Source organism: Epinephelus lanceolatus, chromosome 16 (assembly GCF_041903045.1).
Source record: "Epinephelus lanceolatus isolate andai-2023 chromosome 16, ASM4190304v1, whole genome shotgun sequence".
In the NCBI taxonomy this organism is placed as follows: domain Eukaryota; kingdom Metazoa; phylum Chordata; class Actinopteri; order Perciformes; family Serranidae; genus Epinephelus; species Epinephelus lanceolatus.
Window position 1 is genome coordinate 35,474,280 of NC_135749.1, and position 13,322 is coordinate 35,487,601.

The 13,322-nt window shown below is 40.0% G+C and overlaps 1 protein-coding gene across 1 annotated transcript in view; it reads left to right on the plus strand.

The window, feature by feature from the left end:
* The first annotated feature begins 2,317 nt into the window (after positions 1-2,317).
* atf6b (activating transcription factor 6 beta) overlaps positions 2,318-13,322 on the plus strand; it is a 29,658-nt gene continuing 18,653 nt past the window's right edge. Inside the window, exons 1-3 of the mRNA XM_033637044.2 lie at positions 2,318-2,533; positions 9,618-9,697; positions 12,449-12,530. Of these exons, the coding sequence (XP_033492935.1) occupies positions 2,461-2,533; positions 9,618-9,697; positions 12,449-12,530 (235 nt within the window). The 5' untranslated portion in view covers positions 2,318-2,460. The remainder of the gene's footprint in view (positions 2,534-9,617; positions 9,698-12,448; positions 12,531-13,322) is intronic.

Sequence of the window (13,322 nt, forward strand, 5' to 3'; positions counted from 1 at the left end):
GTGTTTAATATGATTATTGTGGGTAGAAGCTGTTGGTCAGTCTTGTTATCCTGGATTTCACACTCCTGTAGCGTCTGCCTGAAGGCAAAAGTGTGAAGAGACTGTTGTTGGGGTGTGTACTGTTCTTGATGATGTTGTGGGCCCTCCTGATGACCCTGCTCTCTAAAGTGCCCTGAATGGATGGGAAGGCCGCTCCCAAAATGAGCTGTGCAGTTTTTTATCACACACTGGAGGGCCTTCCTGTCCTGAGCAGTGCAGTTTCCATACCAGACTCTCAACTGCACATATGTAGAAGTTGCTGAGGATATTGGTATATATTTCCTCAGCTTTCTTCAGAAGTACAGTCGCTGATGAGATGTCTTGTGTTGTGTGTTGTGAGACCAGGTGAGATCCTCGCTGATGTGGGTGCCAAGAAGCTTAAAGGTTTTCACCCTCTCTACCTCTGTCTCACCAATGTGTAGTGGCATGTGCTCACCTTTTCTCCTCCTAGGATCACTAATCATCTCACTGGTCTTACCTGTATTCAGGGAGAGGTTATTATCCCGACACCAGGCCACCATTTCAGCTACCTGTCTTCTGTATGATATTTCTACCCCACCAGTGATCAGCCCAATGACTGCAGTGTCATCTGAGAGTTTTTTAATGCAGATATTGGTCTGGGAGGCCACACAATCATACATCAAGAGTGTGAACAGCAGGGGGCTCAGCACATAGCCCTGGGGGGTCCCTGTGCTTACAGTTCTTATGCCTGATGTACGGTTTCCAACTCTGACTGACTAGGGTCTGTCTAATAGGAATTCTGCACCCAGGCACAGAGGAAGCGTATCAGTCCGAGGGTGAGGAGCTTTTCAGAGAGTTTGTGTGGTATGACTGGTTTGAATGCTGAGCTGTAGTCAGTAAATAGCATTCTCACATATGTGTCCTTGCACTGTAAGTGTGTGACGGCTGTATGGATGGCTGCGTTGACTGCATCATGCAGGAGTGCAAAAATACTCATTTCTGGGTTTTAGGACTCATTTCTTGAGCACTCTATCTGCAAGTGGTAACCTACTTAGTACTGAGCCAAAGAAGTTGAACATAGAAACACTAAACTTAGTAATGTTATTCTTAATATGATTATAATCTATTTTCCAGCATTGTATTAGCATGATGCCAGTCAATTTATTTTCCAGCATTGTATGATGCCAGTCAATAATTTCAGTATTGCATGTGTCACTGTTTGGGGTACTCACTTGCAGCTACAGGTGTGAACACAAGTAACTGGATGCTGACTGCAGTTCATATGATAATGACCTCAGAGAGAGGTGTCATTTATTACTGGTTAATAAAGCATTAAAGGTGGTTAATGGTTGTTTATAAATAGGTTGTGTATTAAAACAATGCAGCTCTGCTTGTCTCTAGCTTGGTATCAAGAGTTGGAGTAGGGGGAAACAGCCAGCCTGGCTCAGTTCTTTGTGTATAATTTACTGTTCATGGAGCAAATGTCAATGTATTGCTTATGATTTTTATCTGCTTTACATCGTTCTTTAACTTCCAAATACACGAGAGGACCAAAGTCCCGCAGCTCTCTGCTCTGCCAATTAAATATTGACTTTGCAGTTCCCAACACCTGCTCTATCCTCAAGTGTATTTTCACTGATTTAAAAACAAACTACAAAGCCCAAAGAAGAGGTACAAGCTGCTGGCGGTGTTTCAGCATGTCCTCGTACGCCCCTTGCTGGAATTATGTAATAGAACTCCTCCTCTCCGCCCGAACACATTAAGAGTAGAAATACTAGTCCTCGCAGCAACAAAGTTTATTTCAAGAATACACAGCGTCGACTGATTCAGTTGTTTAAATCAGTGTATTTTGTTTCGTGAATAATCTAAACTTAATGTTATTTTCACAATGCTTGAATCAACGTGACTTTCACTTAAATATGTTTTTCCGTTAGTAAATCGTGATTGGCTAGCGCGCATGTCAGTTCAACGCGGACCCGAATTTTCCTCGCTTCTATTTATTAATGTCTCTGTCCATCAGAATGCGCTCTTCCGATTGGGCCAAATCACATTTAACCCCCCCTCTTTGCATTGTCCTCATCGATTGGCTGGCTAACGCCCAATCGCGCTCTCTGAATCATCTCATTGGTTCTTTTTCTCGTCAATCATAATATCCTTTGCTGTTATTGGCTGCTCTGCTACAGCTGGGCGGTAACGTTCCAGAAACGACGTTTCCTTCTCTGTCATATGCGAAGCAAAAGGGAAGAACCCAGAGACCGTCTGGTGATACAAACTGAATAAATATATTACTTTCTGACGGAAAAAATACATCCTTAATTTGAATTATAAATGATATTCATGCTTTACATCACACGGTTACCTTAATGCTATATTTAGGGACCATATTGTGTCTGTATTTGTTTAGCTAGCTGTTATCACGTCGCTATCTGACTGCTCCCCAAACACACCGCCTTTGTGGCTATGAGTACGGATTTACTGTCTGATTTGGACACTCGTTTCTTCGCTGATAACCTCCTGACAAGCGAAGATTGGGGTGAGTTAACATTTAAAGTCTTTATAGCGGTAAATAAACAGGTATTTGACCGATATGAAGCTAACGGATGTGAGGATACCCCTCAGACTAGCAGCCGTCCGGGCGAAGCTGGGGCGTTAAAACTGTTAACGTTACATTCCCACCCTGCAAATCTCCATTATGGACATTAAGGGTTTAATTTGATTAACAAAATGGTGTTATATTGTGTCCAAGATATCCGTTGCACGCGGTTGCAGTGTGTATGTGTTATGTGCTTCCTCAATCTGCAGACCCGGATATGTCAGTTTATCTTTAACACAGAGGGTGGAAGCGTGATCACACATTAATACGAGCACATGTCCTGTCTTTTTCTGTCACTTTTTAATACCCGCGTATTATTGTCTTGTGTTGACCTGTTTCTTGGTAATGCTCAGCCATTACCTTAACAGTCAAATATGGTCTCTAAGTGGTGTTATTCTGGGATGTATCTTAAAATAAATGCACGTAACAGAATGGGGCTTTGCCAGTTACTACTCGTTTTAATATGAACCTACCAGGTATGGGCCTTATTCTACAGTGTATGTTCATGTCTAGAAATATATATCAGCGCTGTTTTACATAAAATGCCAAAAAAGGAGAGAAACATGCTCTGTGTAATTTCTCCGAGCCCAAGGTGACGTCTCTAAATCACGTTTTATTTGACCACCAGTCCAAAAATCCAAAGCTATTTAGTTATCATTATACAGGACAAAGAAAAGCATCAAATTCTTAAATCTATAGAGCATGAATCCAGCCAATGTTTGGCTTTTTTGCTTATAAAATGACTAAAATGATTATTACATCATCAAAATAGTTGCCAACTAAATTTCTGTGTATCAACTGATTGAATAACCGACTAATTGTTGCAGCTTTAACATATATTAGATTAGATTAGATTAGATTCAGCTAAATTGTTATTTTCACAGAGAGTTCAGGTTCAGAGACAACAAACTGCAGTTTAACATCTAACCTGAAGTGCAATAGGCAGGGAAGTGCAGAGTAATATACAGATTAAAATATAGAATAAACAGAATTAAGAATAAACAGTAAGAAGTATAAATTCACTAGATACAGTATTAGCAGTATTAACAATGTGTATGCAGATAGCCAACACAGTATAAGCATAGCAGGCAGTGCAGGTGTAAATATAAAATACATAGTGGAGAGTGTTACTACACATAATGCTAATAGTGGACATTATATACAGAATAAATAGCTGAACTTTGATATGAAAATAGTTTAGACAATGGTATAAGTATCAACCATAGGTCAGTATATATAGTGTAGACAGTAGTATAAATGTTTGGGTCAAGCGTATACAGTGCACAGAAGTAAGTTAATGTAAAGTGTATAGTTTACACTACATTCACAAACTCAAAATCTCAGAAATGCAAACAGATGAGATTCTGTGGGGCAGGAAGCTGCTTGTTTTTGTTTGGAAAGGACAAGAAATATTTGCATTAAGAGAATGTTTGTGTTTGCATGGTCAGTTGGTATGTGATTGTGAATTAGAGCTGCACCTAACAATTATTTCATTATCAATTAATTTGCTGATTATTTTGTAGATTAATCATGTTATTATTTGGTCTATTAAATGTCAGGAAAAAGTACATTTAAAAAAATCCATTGAATTATGTAATAATGCGTGACCTCAATACGTGAATGAATATGTGTATAGATGAGGCTACATTAAATCTGGAAAACTAAAGAGATACTGGTGTAGTCATGGATTTATTGAGGAGAATTTTGTCACAAAATGTTAAGAATAATCATACATAATAAGTGCAAAAGTTCAGTTGTAGACACATCTTTTTTAACTTTATTTATAATTATATACATATACAAAAATTGGAGCCACTTTTTCCACAACAAGCAGGTTATTTAGGCTGTGTTGAGACAAAAGCATTTAATCTCTTCCTGGGAGAGTTTTAGCATCTATCCATCTATCTATCTGTCTTATAATTAAAAACATTGTTATTAGCATTATGTGAGAACCAGACAGAAGTGAAAAATAAACACCAGCTGCTGTTGAATTTTGTCTGCTGCTGTTTTGTTAGTAAATCTGTCAGACAAACAGTGAGATTGGGGAGATTTGCTCCACCTCCTGAGGCTGGTTGACAAAAGTATTTCACTCTCCTGTTGTTGGTCTCCTGCAGTTAGGCAGGAAAGGCAATTAGAATAGATTAGATGAAACTTCAACGGTCCCCTTGAGAGAACTGGGTCAATGCAGCAGCAAGAGATAACGCAGATGAGAGGCATAAAACACAAAAGACATTTAGAACAACAGAAAACGCTGAGGATAATAGTAAGAATTAAAAAAACAATTATGCAGGTTACACTAGACCCTATTACAACAACACATTTATCCTAACATTATCAGAGTGGCAGCAGCTGGAAAGGGTTTTTACCTTCATGCCATAAAACTCCACTGTCTTAAAGAACTTTACTGCTCATAAAAGAGTTGTTAACAGCTATATTAGCTTTTGTTTTTTACAATGAATAGGCGATTTGATTTATAATTAGTCACCACAAATGCTACCAGCAAGAGTAAGGGTAAAAGCACCAGATTCACTCTGGTGTTTCGCATTACTGTATTTGTGTTTTTATTGCTCCAAGCTGGCGATAGCAGAGGCATAGTGTTTTTTGGATTGTCCATCTATCCCATTCTTGTGAAAACAATATCTCAAGAACACCTTGAGGAAATTTCTTCAAATTCAGCCCAAACATACACTTGGACTCAACAATAAACTGATTAGATTTTGGTGGTCAAAGGTGAAAATCACTGTGACCTTGCATCTATCTCATTCTTGTGAACCTTGTGAACATCTTGAGGGAATTTCTACAAATTTAACATAAATGTCCACTTGGACTGAAGAATAGACTGATTCAAATTTGGTGGTCAAAGGTCAAGGTCACTATGACCTCAGAAAAACATATTCTTTGCCATAGCTTAATAATTCATATGCTCATTATGACAAAACTTCACACTGATGTCTTATAGGATATAATGATGAAGTAATGACATTTTATATCAAAAAGGTAAACGTCACTGTGACATCATAATGTTCTGAAAAACCCTTTTCTGACTATTACTCAACTTCATAACTCAGGAACAGAAGGGGAGACATTTGGTTAGATACTGTGACACTAATCTTGAAACTGTGCAGATTGTATGGAACTCCTGTGCTGCTGGGGGGAAGATGTGTGTGAAGCATCCATGGATGTAAACTGTAAGAGAATCTTGACAGGTTCTCGGAGGAATACAACCGTGTGGTGGTAATTCTACTGTCCAGTAAGCATCCCCCTGACCCTGAGTTATTGTTTGATGGTATCTACTGGTCGCTACTTTTTTATAACCCTCCAGTGTTGTAAAATGTTGTACAGAGCAAATCTTAGCTGATATGTGCTGCAGTTCACACCTGCTCTCTTTGGCGGGATGTGGGCTCAATAAATGGCCTCAGTGTTTGTTTCAGTTTCAAAGTCCAGAGTCGGGTTTTCACCTCTGCATCATCAGAGCAGGCAAGGCATGGTGGGAGAAATAATGGCAGACTGGGTCATGGTAAAAACAGTTTTGTTGGGTTTGTGGAAATTAAGCATATAAAGAAGTTCATACCATGAACTACCTGAATGTTTATACATCTTAAAAATACTTGTATCTACTGATGTGATGTAGTGATGCAAAATAATATGATTTAAAGCACATAACTCATCAGTTTACCCTTGCTGAACTTTTGTCTGTCTGTGTTTGTGTTTTGTTGACTGGGGCAGTAGGCAAACTTTGGTTGTTTGTCATGTCTGATGAAAGGGCCAATCATTGTTTTGTCAGATTTTTATGTGATTTTACTTAAAAATCACTTGCCATCTCTGTGTATATCGATTGCCAGAGCATTAGAAATAGTGTTGTTGATGGCAAGGCTGCAACTAAAAATTACTTTCAGTATTGATTGATTGTTTAATGATATAGGATAGAATGGCAGAAAAGACTGAAAAGAAAAACAACAAATCCAGGACATGTGAGTAGCTGGTTATGCTTTAAAAAAAAAAGAAGACATTTTTTAAACGATTAATTGTTGTTGTTTAGTTCAAATAGTCAATTGATGATTAACCATTTATTAACTCACAAATGTAATAGTGCAGAAATGCCTTTACTGTCCTAAAGTCAGCCTGAAGTATTTAGATCAGGTTTAGGTGTCAAAATTCAGTGTTTTTTGAGTTCAGACTAAAATGTGTATGTTTACATAACCTTGGAGAAAAATAAAAAAATACTCCCATTTTATGTCCGTCATATATATTTGTATCACTTACTATTGATCTGATATTAAATGTCTATCATAGTTTGAGCAGTTTATGTCTGTACTGGTTTTGCACTGAACTGTTTTCATATGGGGTGTGATTCACATGACTAACACAATCAGCGGTGCACTTTGTCAGTAAGTCGACATCGATGCAGGCTCGCTGTTGGAGGGAGTTCTAACCCACTTTCACTCCCCACTAATTAGTTTGGGATGGCACCTAATGTGGTGGACCCTCTGTGTAAATAAAGTGTAAGTGGGGAGGCACAGGATGGAGGGGATGGTTTATGAAACGTCCATTGATCATCTGATTACATTTTTTATCTTCTTTTTCTTTAATCTGAAATATTTCTGAACTAAATAATAACTTTTTTAACTATTTATATTTGTTTATTAGACAGTCTTTTGCAGCTGCTTATGTGAAGACAACCTTGAACAGTTATAAGGAGCAGCAACAATCAATCAGTCAATTAGTCAGTTGAGGGTGAAACGGAGCCTGAGATGCAGAGATGCAGTGATGCAGGTGCTGCGCAGGCCTGTTGAAAAGAGAGAGCTGAGCAGGAAGGCAAAGCTTTTGATTTACCAGTCCATCTACATCCCGACCCTCACCTATAGTCATGAGCTTTGGGTAGTGACCGAAAGAATGAGATCGCAGATCTCAGATACTTGCAGCTGAAATAAGTCCTCTGTTGAGTGTCTGAGCTCAGCCTTAAAGACAGAGTGAGGTGCTCAGACATCCAAAGGGAGCTCGGAATAGAGCCACTGCACCTAAACGTAAAAGGGGCCAGTTGAGGTGGTTCAGACATATGATCAGGATTCCTCCTGGGAACATCCCATTAGAGGTGTCCCGTGCACTTTCAACTGGTAGGAGGCCCCGGGGCAGATCCAGAGCACGCTGGAAGGATTATATATCTCATTTGGGCCGGGAACGCCTCAATAAAAGCTGGAAAACGTTGCTGGGGAGAGGGATGTGTGAAGTATTTTGCTCACCCTGCTGCAACCCAACCCTGGATTAGAGGATGAAAAAAGAAGGGATGGATGGAATTAGTCAATTGACAGAAAAAAGGCAAAAAATTGCAAAACTTTACTTTCACGCTTCACGTGCAATTCACTGATTCCTGTTAAGTTCTGTGTCTCTTTGTCCTCGATGACGCTGAACTGATATTTTTGATTTTTAGACTGTTGGTGGAACAAAAAGGCATTATTGTTTCTCATTGTCTCAGTACCTGTACTCAGTGTTGTAATGTTGAATCTAATTTGAAGATGTCACTTTGGGCTCTAGGAAACTGTGATATCCCACTATTTTTTTTACATTTTATAGACCAAACAATAACTATTTAAATAAATGATTAGGAGACTACTGGTGAATGTTGTTTGTGGATCTGTTGTGTGGCCAGAGTGAACAGATATCAGGGCTTGACGCTAACTTTTTTCCCAAGGAGCACATGTGCTCCTAAGTTGAAAGAGTAAGGAGCGCACAAAGAACTTTAGGGCACAATGTAAATTGATCAAATAATGTGTTTTCCGTAATAAACGTGATGCAAATAGACATTTACAAGCAAAATTATTTAATGAATTTGTATACAAAATGTACAGAAAGGTAAAATCATCAAGTTTTGAAAAAGTATTGCAATTTAATTTTGTCTTTAATGTTATTATCTTATATATATTATCTTTGCAATATGATTATCTTATATAATGTTATTACTATCCTAAAACATTCTCCAGGTCCTCTGAAACTCTGCAGGACTTAAGCCTCTTTCACACAGAGCTTTCGCGGCGCCCACCGCGTGGTAGGGCGCAGAGGACATGATTTGGGGGAGTACAGGCTCGTTCAGGAGCTACAGCTCCATGGTGACCGCTTTCGGGTCTACTTCAGGCTCTTCTCTGCTATTGGATGTGCGGTGCCAAGGTGTCGTCACAGCGCGTTGCGGTGAAATTAAAAAAATTCAATTTGAGCGCAGGCTGGCGGCGCGCGCTGCTCAGCTCGGCGGCAGAGTGGTGTGCTCTTGCGCGCGGTAGCACATACACAATGAATGGGTTCATCGGCGGAGGTCTGCACTTTGCGCGCTCTGTGTGAAAAGGGCTTTATTTCCACCCTGCCCAGCAGCAGTACCGTGGAGAACGGTCCCTAAAGGCCTCTACACATGATCAGCTGTAAAACCGCTTTGCGCTGGCTGTCCCATTGTTTGTCTATGGAGAGGGCAGCAACGCCTGACAAAGCGGCACTGCTACCCTTGGCGTCGCGCACGATATTCATTGTGCCGACAGTGGCTTGGAAAACCGCCCATAACCGTGTCACACAGGGAAGAGGGAAGAGGGAAGGCGGCTGGAGTTCCTCCAACATTTGCGGTTAGATTATCATATTTTTTTATTGACAAAAATATAGGCTGCTTCGGCTGATTTTTTTTATGCGCACATGTGCCCCTAAATATTTTTTACAGTTTGCACACACCTATTTTTAGTCGCAAATGCGAGTGAAACGCTCGCACTGTCGAGCCCTAGATGCAGATGCATTGTAGTTGAGAAAACACACTTGTCCAATCTGTTTGCTGTTGGTCTTGGTGCAGCGTGTGACGTTCAAGATGTTGTGTGGGCAGAGACAGAGGAAAAAATGAAAACCAGTACTGACCTGTGCGTGATGACCAACTTTGCATTTCAAATCTGATGTTGCTGAAATCTGACAGCATTTTGGGGGCTTTACACTTCTAGTGCATGTAATATATTGGATGAAAATGTGATGATGTGTTTAAACCCTGTGTGTCTCTCTTCAGATGCCTGCCTGTACCAGTGTGAGAGCATGGAGGAGGGGGAGGACATGGATTTCAGCCGGGGGCTGAAATACGAACCTTCGGTAAAGAGACAAAAAGAGTCACAGCTCACAGTTCTGGTTTCTGTCCGGGACTGAGAGTGAAACTGATGCTCAGCCTTGTACACACACACTCCACCCTCACACACTTCACAGATTATTAAGTTTAGAGCTCAGTCTACAGGCAAAGTCGTCCACTCATTTAGACATTAGTAATTCTCTTTGTAGCAGTCAAGGCCTTCTACATGTGATGAATTTGGGAATTAGGGACAGAAATGTCACTCAGTGCATCTGTTAGTCCGTCAGTCTGCTACTTTGGTCTGGAGTGACATACCTTTACAACTGTTGAATGGATTTCCATGAAATTTGGTATAGATTTCCATGCTCCCCAGAGCATTAGTCCTTATGGCTTTGTTGATCCTCTGACCTTTGATTTAGCTCTACTATATACTTCCAAAAACTGACTGAGTTCCTGTCAGCTTCAGCCACCCTTTGAGACTTTAAGACAAATGAACATGCCTTGTTTACAACTCGACAGTATTTCCTGCTTGCCAGCACACAATACCAGCTAACCTAAACGCTCAAAACATAGACGTTTATAATAGAAAGACATAATAAATTTACCTTGTTGACTCTGTGTCCCGGTGTTTAATATGCAGTCCCAGCTTGGAGAGAAACATAAAACCTGGGATTTTTCTTTCCCCCAGATCCGTGCTCCATGTGGCGAGTTTCTTTCGGAGGTAAACATACTTGTCCCTTAAGTTTTTCCACGCCTACGTACATTTCGTTGTGTCCACACCGATGTTGCTAGAAATTTCTCTCAAGGAGTTTGCAGCCTTTTGACAGTCTAAAGTGGAGTGAAAAAGAGTCGCACAAATGTACATATTTGCAAACTTCTTCAATCAACTTCTCCTCCATTTGGTCCATGTTTACGGAAAGAGAAAGCACAGCTGGAAATGTGGAGGGGGAAATGTGATGCTGCCAAGCCGACCAATCAAAGTTGTTGCAGCCTGCGTCGCAGCTACGTGTAGTTACATTTCTAGGGAGGTGCATGTCAGGACACGGCGTAGGTAAGGTGTCGATTTGATGCAGAAGTATAAATCCTGCTCAATGCTAACATAACATCCTCGTTTGCCCGCAATAAACACTGGTCAATACACATCTACATAATAATTTAAGTTTTTTTGTGTTTTTAACCTTGATTTTTGAAGGGGGAACCATTTTCCATCTTGTGCATAGCATTTGTACGTTGCTGTTTGATAATCATGTTTTTAAACAAGCTCAACTTTTAGCATGTTATGCTAAATGTTTAGCAGTTAAAATTTTAGCATGTTTAGCCTTAGCTGTTGGATTTTGAGTTTGGGTTTTTTTGAGGAGTATTTCCTTATCTGCTGTGAGGGTCCAAAGGACAGAAGGATGTTGTGTGCTGTAAAGCTCTCTGAAGGTAAATTGTGATTTGTGATATTGGGATTTATAAATAAAATTGATTGATTGATTAATGACAAATGAGTCAAGTCAAACACTTTCTGTTTTTATGCCTCCAGAATGGCAATAACCGTGGCCGCGGGCATTATGTTTTCGAGTTGTCCGTCGCATTCATTCTTGTGAACACGATATTTCAGGAACATCTCAAGGGAATTTCTTCAAATTTGGCACAAACTTACACTTGGACTCAACGATGACCTGATTAGAATTTGGTGAGCAAAGGTCAAGGTCACTGTGACCTTGCATCTGCCTCATTCTTGTGAAGGTGGTATCTCAAGGCCTTGAGGGAGTCTTCTCAAATTTGGTCCTAACAGCCACTTTGACTCAAGAATGAACTGATAAGAATTTGGTGGTCAAAGGTCAAAGGTCACTGTGACCTTTAAAACATGTTTTTAGCCATAACTTAAGAATTCATGCACTTATTATGACCAGATTTCACAGAAATGTCTAAAAGAATAGAATTATGAAGTGATGACATTTTCTATCCCAAAGGTCAACTTCACTGTGACATCATAATATTCTGCAAAAACACTTTTCCTGGCCATTACTCACCGTGAGAAACAGAAAGGGAGACATTTGGTCAAATACTGAAGTGGCGACGTGCATCTTGGGTGTCCGCCTTGAAACTGCGATGATTGTATAGATCTTCTGTGCTGCCGGGAGAAGATGTGTGTGAAGCATCCATGTTTTCACAGACATGAATGTAAACTGTAAGAGAAACTTAACAGGTTCAGGGAGGCATACAACTGTGTGGCGGTAATTCTACTTTCCAGTAAACATCCCCCTGACCCTGAGTTATTGTTCGATGTGGGCATGACATACTTGCAAGGATTCCTCCTGGTGAAAGATCTTGTGTGTGATCCCCCCATCACCAGTCCATCATATAGTGTGAAAACTGCAACAACTTTAAGACCCCTGATTACAAGACAGAAAGTCATGTAGTGTGAACTTGGCTTTAAAGAGACAGGCGCTTAAGTGGAGCATTTGAGACAGAAAGTAAAAACAGGTGTTCTAGCACAGACAGTATGAGGAAAATAATGTGTTCTCTGTCAACATTAAAGCATGTCAACATGTTCTAGTAGAAACACAAAATGCAAATGTTGAAGTACCTCTTTAACTCTAATAAACATATTGATATCTCCCAAACACACTGTGCTGGCAGCAGCTTTAATCAGGTCTTTTAACTACAGATGATGGATCAAAGGATAATCAGGCTAATTGACACACACACACACACACACACACACACACAGACTAATTCAGCAGTTGTTTGACTCCTCCTCCTCTTCTTCCTCTGCCAACCTCTCGCAGTTTGACAATGACCTCGTGCTCACCCTTGATCCTGACAACCCCACGTCGCCATGGCAACACCTTGACGACAACCTTCTCACAGGTACAGACCAACCAGTTTTGGGCGCTTATAGGAAACTTCAAACCACCTGGTCAGCGTTTTGCTTTCACCCCTCAAAACGTCTCTGAAACAGGAGATGCTTCATCCCCTCTGCTGCTACACTGTCTTAATTTTTTTTTCTCTTTAAGCCTCGTAATTTCCTAGAGCAGCTGCTCACTATATTTTTTCAACAAGCAGGAGGAAATAGTGCATTTGTTAGTGACTATTTTCAGCTGCAGATTAATCTACATTAAATATAATGTGAAATATCCATAAAATATGTCACTTTGTCAGCTTACGCAATGATAGAAAAGAGGTCCCGTAAAGGAAAAGGTTGGGAACCACTGCTCTAGTGAGTATTTGTGGCAGCTGGACGGCGTATGTGGGATTCAGTCAAAATAAACGACAGTGAATGGGATCATGGTAATGAAGGAACATGTCACTGAGTGCAACAGGGTGGCTGATTTGTTTTTAATGGTTTTCATACAACAGGATTTGTTCACAATAAGAACAGGTACATAATTTTGATTATTGTCCTTCCAGATATTAAGTTTCTCTTTCTTTCAGCTCAGTCAATGTCAATGTTTAATTTGTCTTGTGGTCCAAAAATATGTTTTTTACGCTGTCCCACTTTCAACATTTACCTTGTGAAGCTCGCAATTAACTCTCGTTATTCTCTGTGAAAATATTTATATTGAAGAGGCCTTGTAGCACTCATAGCCAGTGTTGGGCAAGTTACTCTCATATCACTAGTTGCCTACATTTGAAAGTAATATTTTACTTTATAGTGTTACT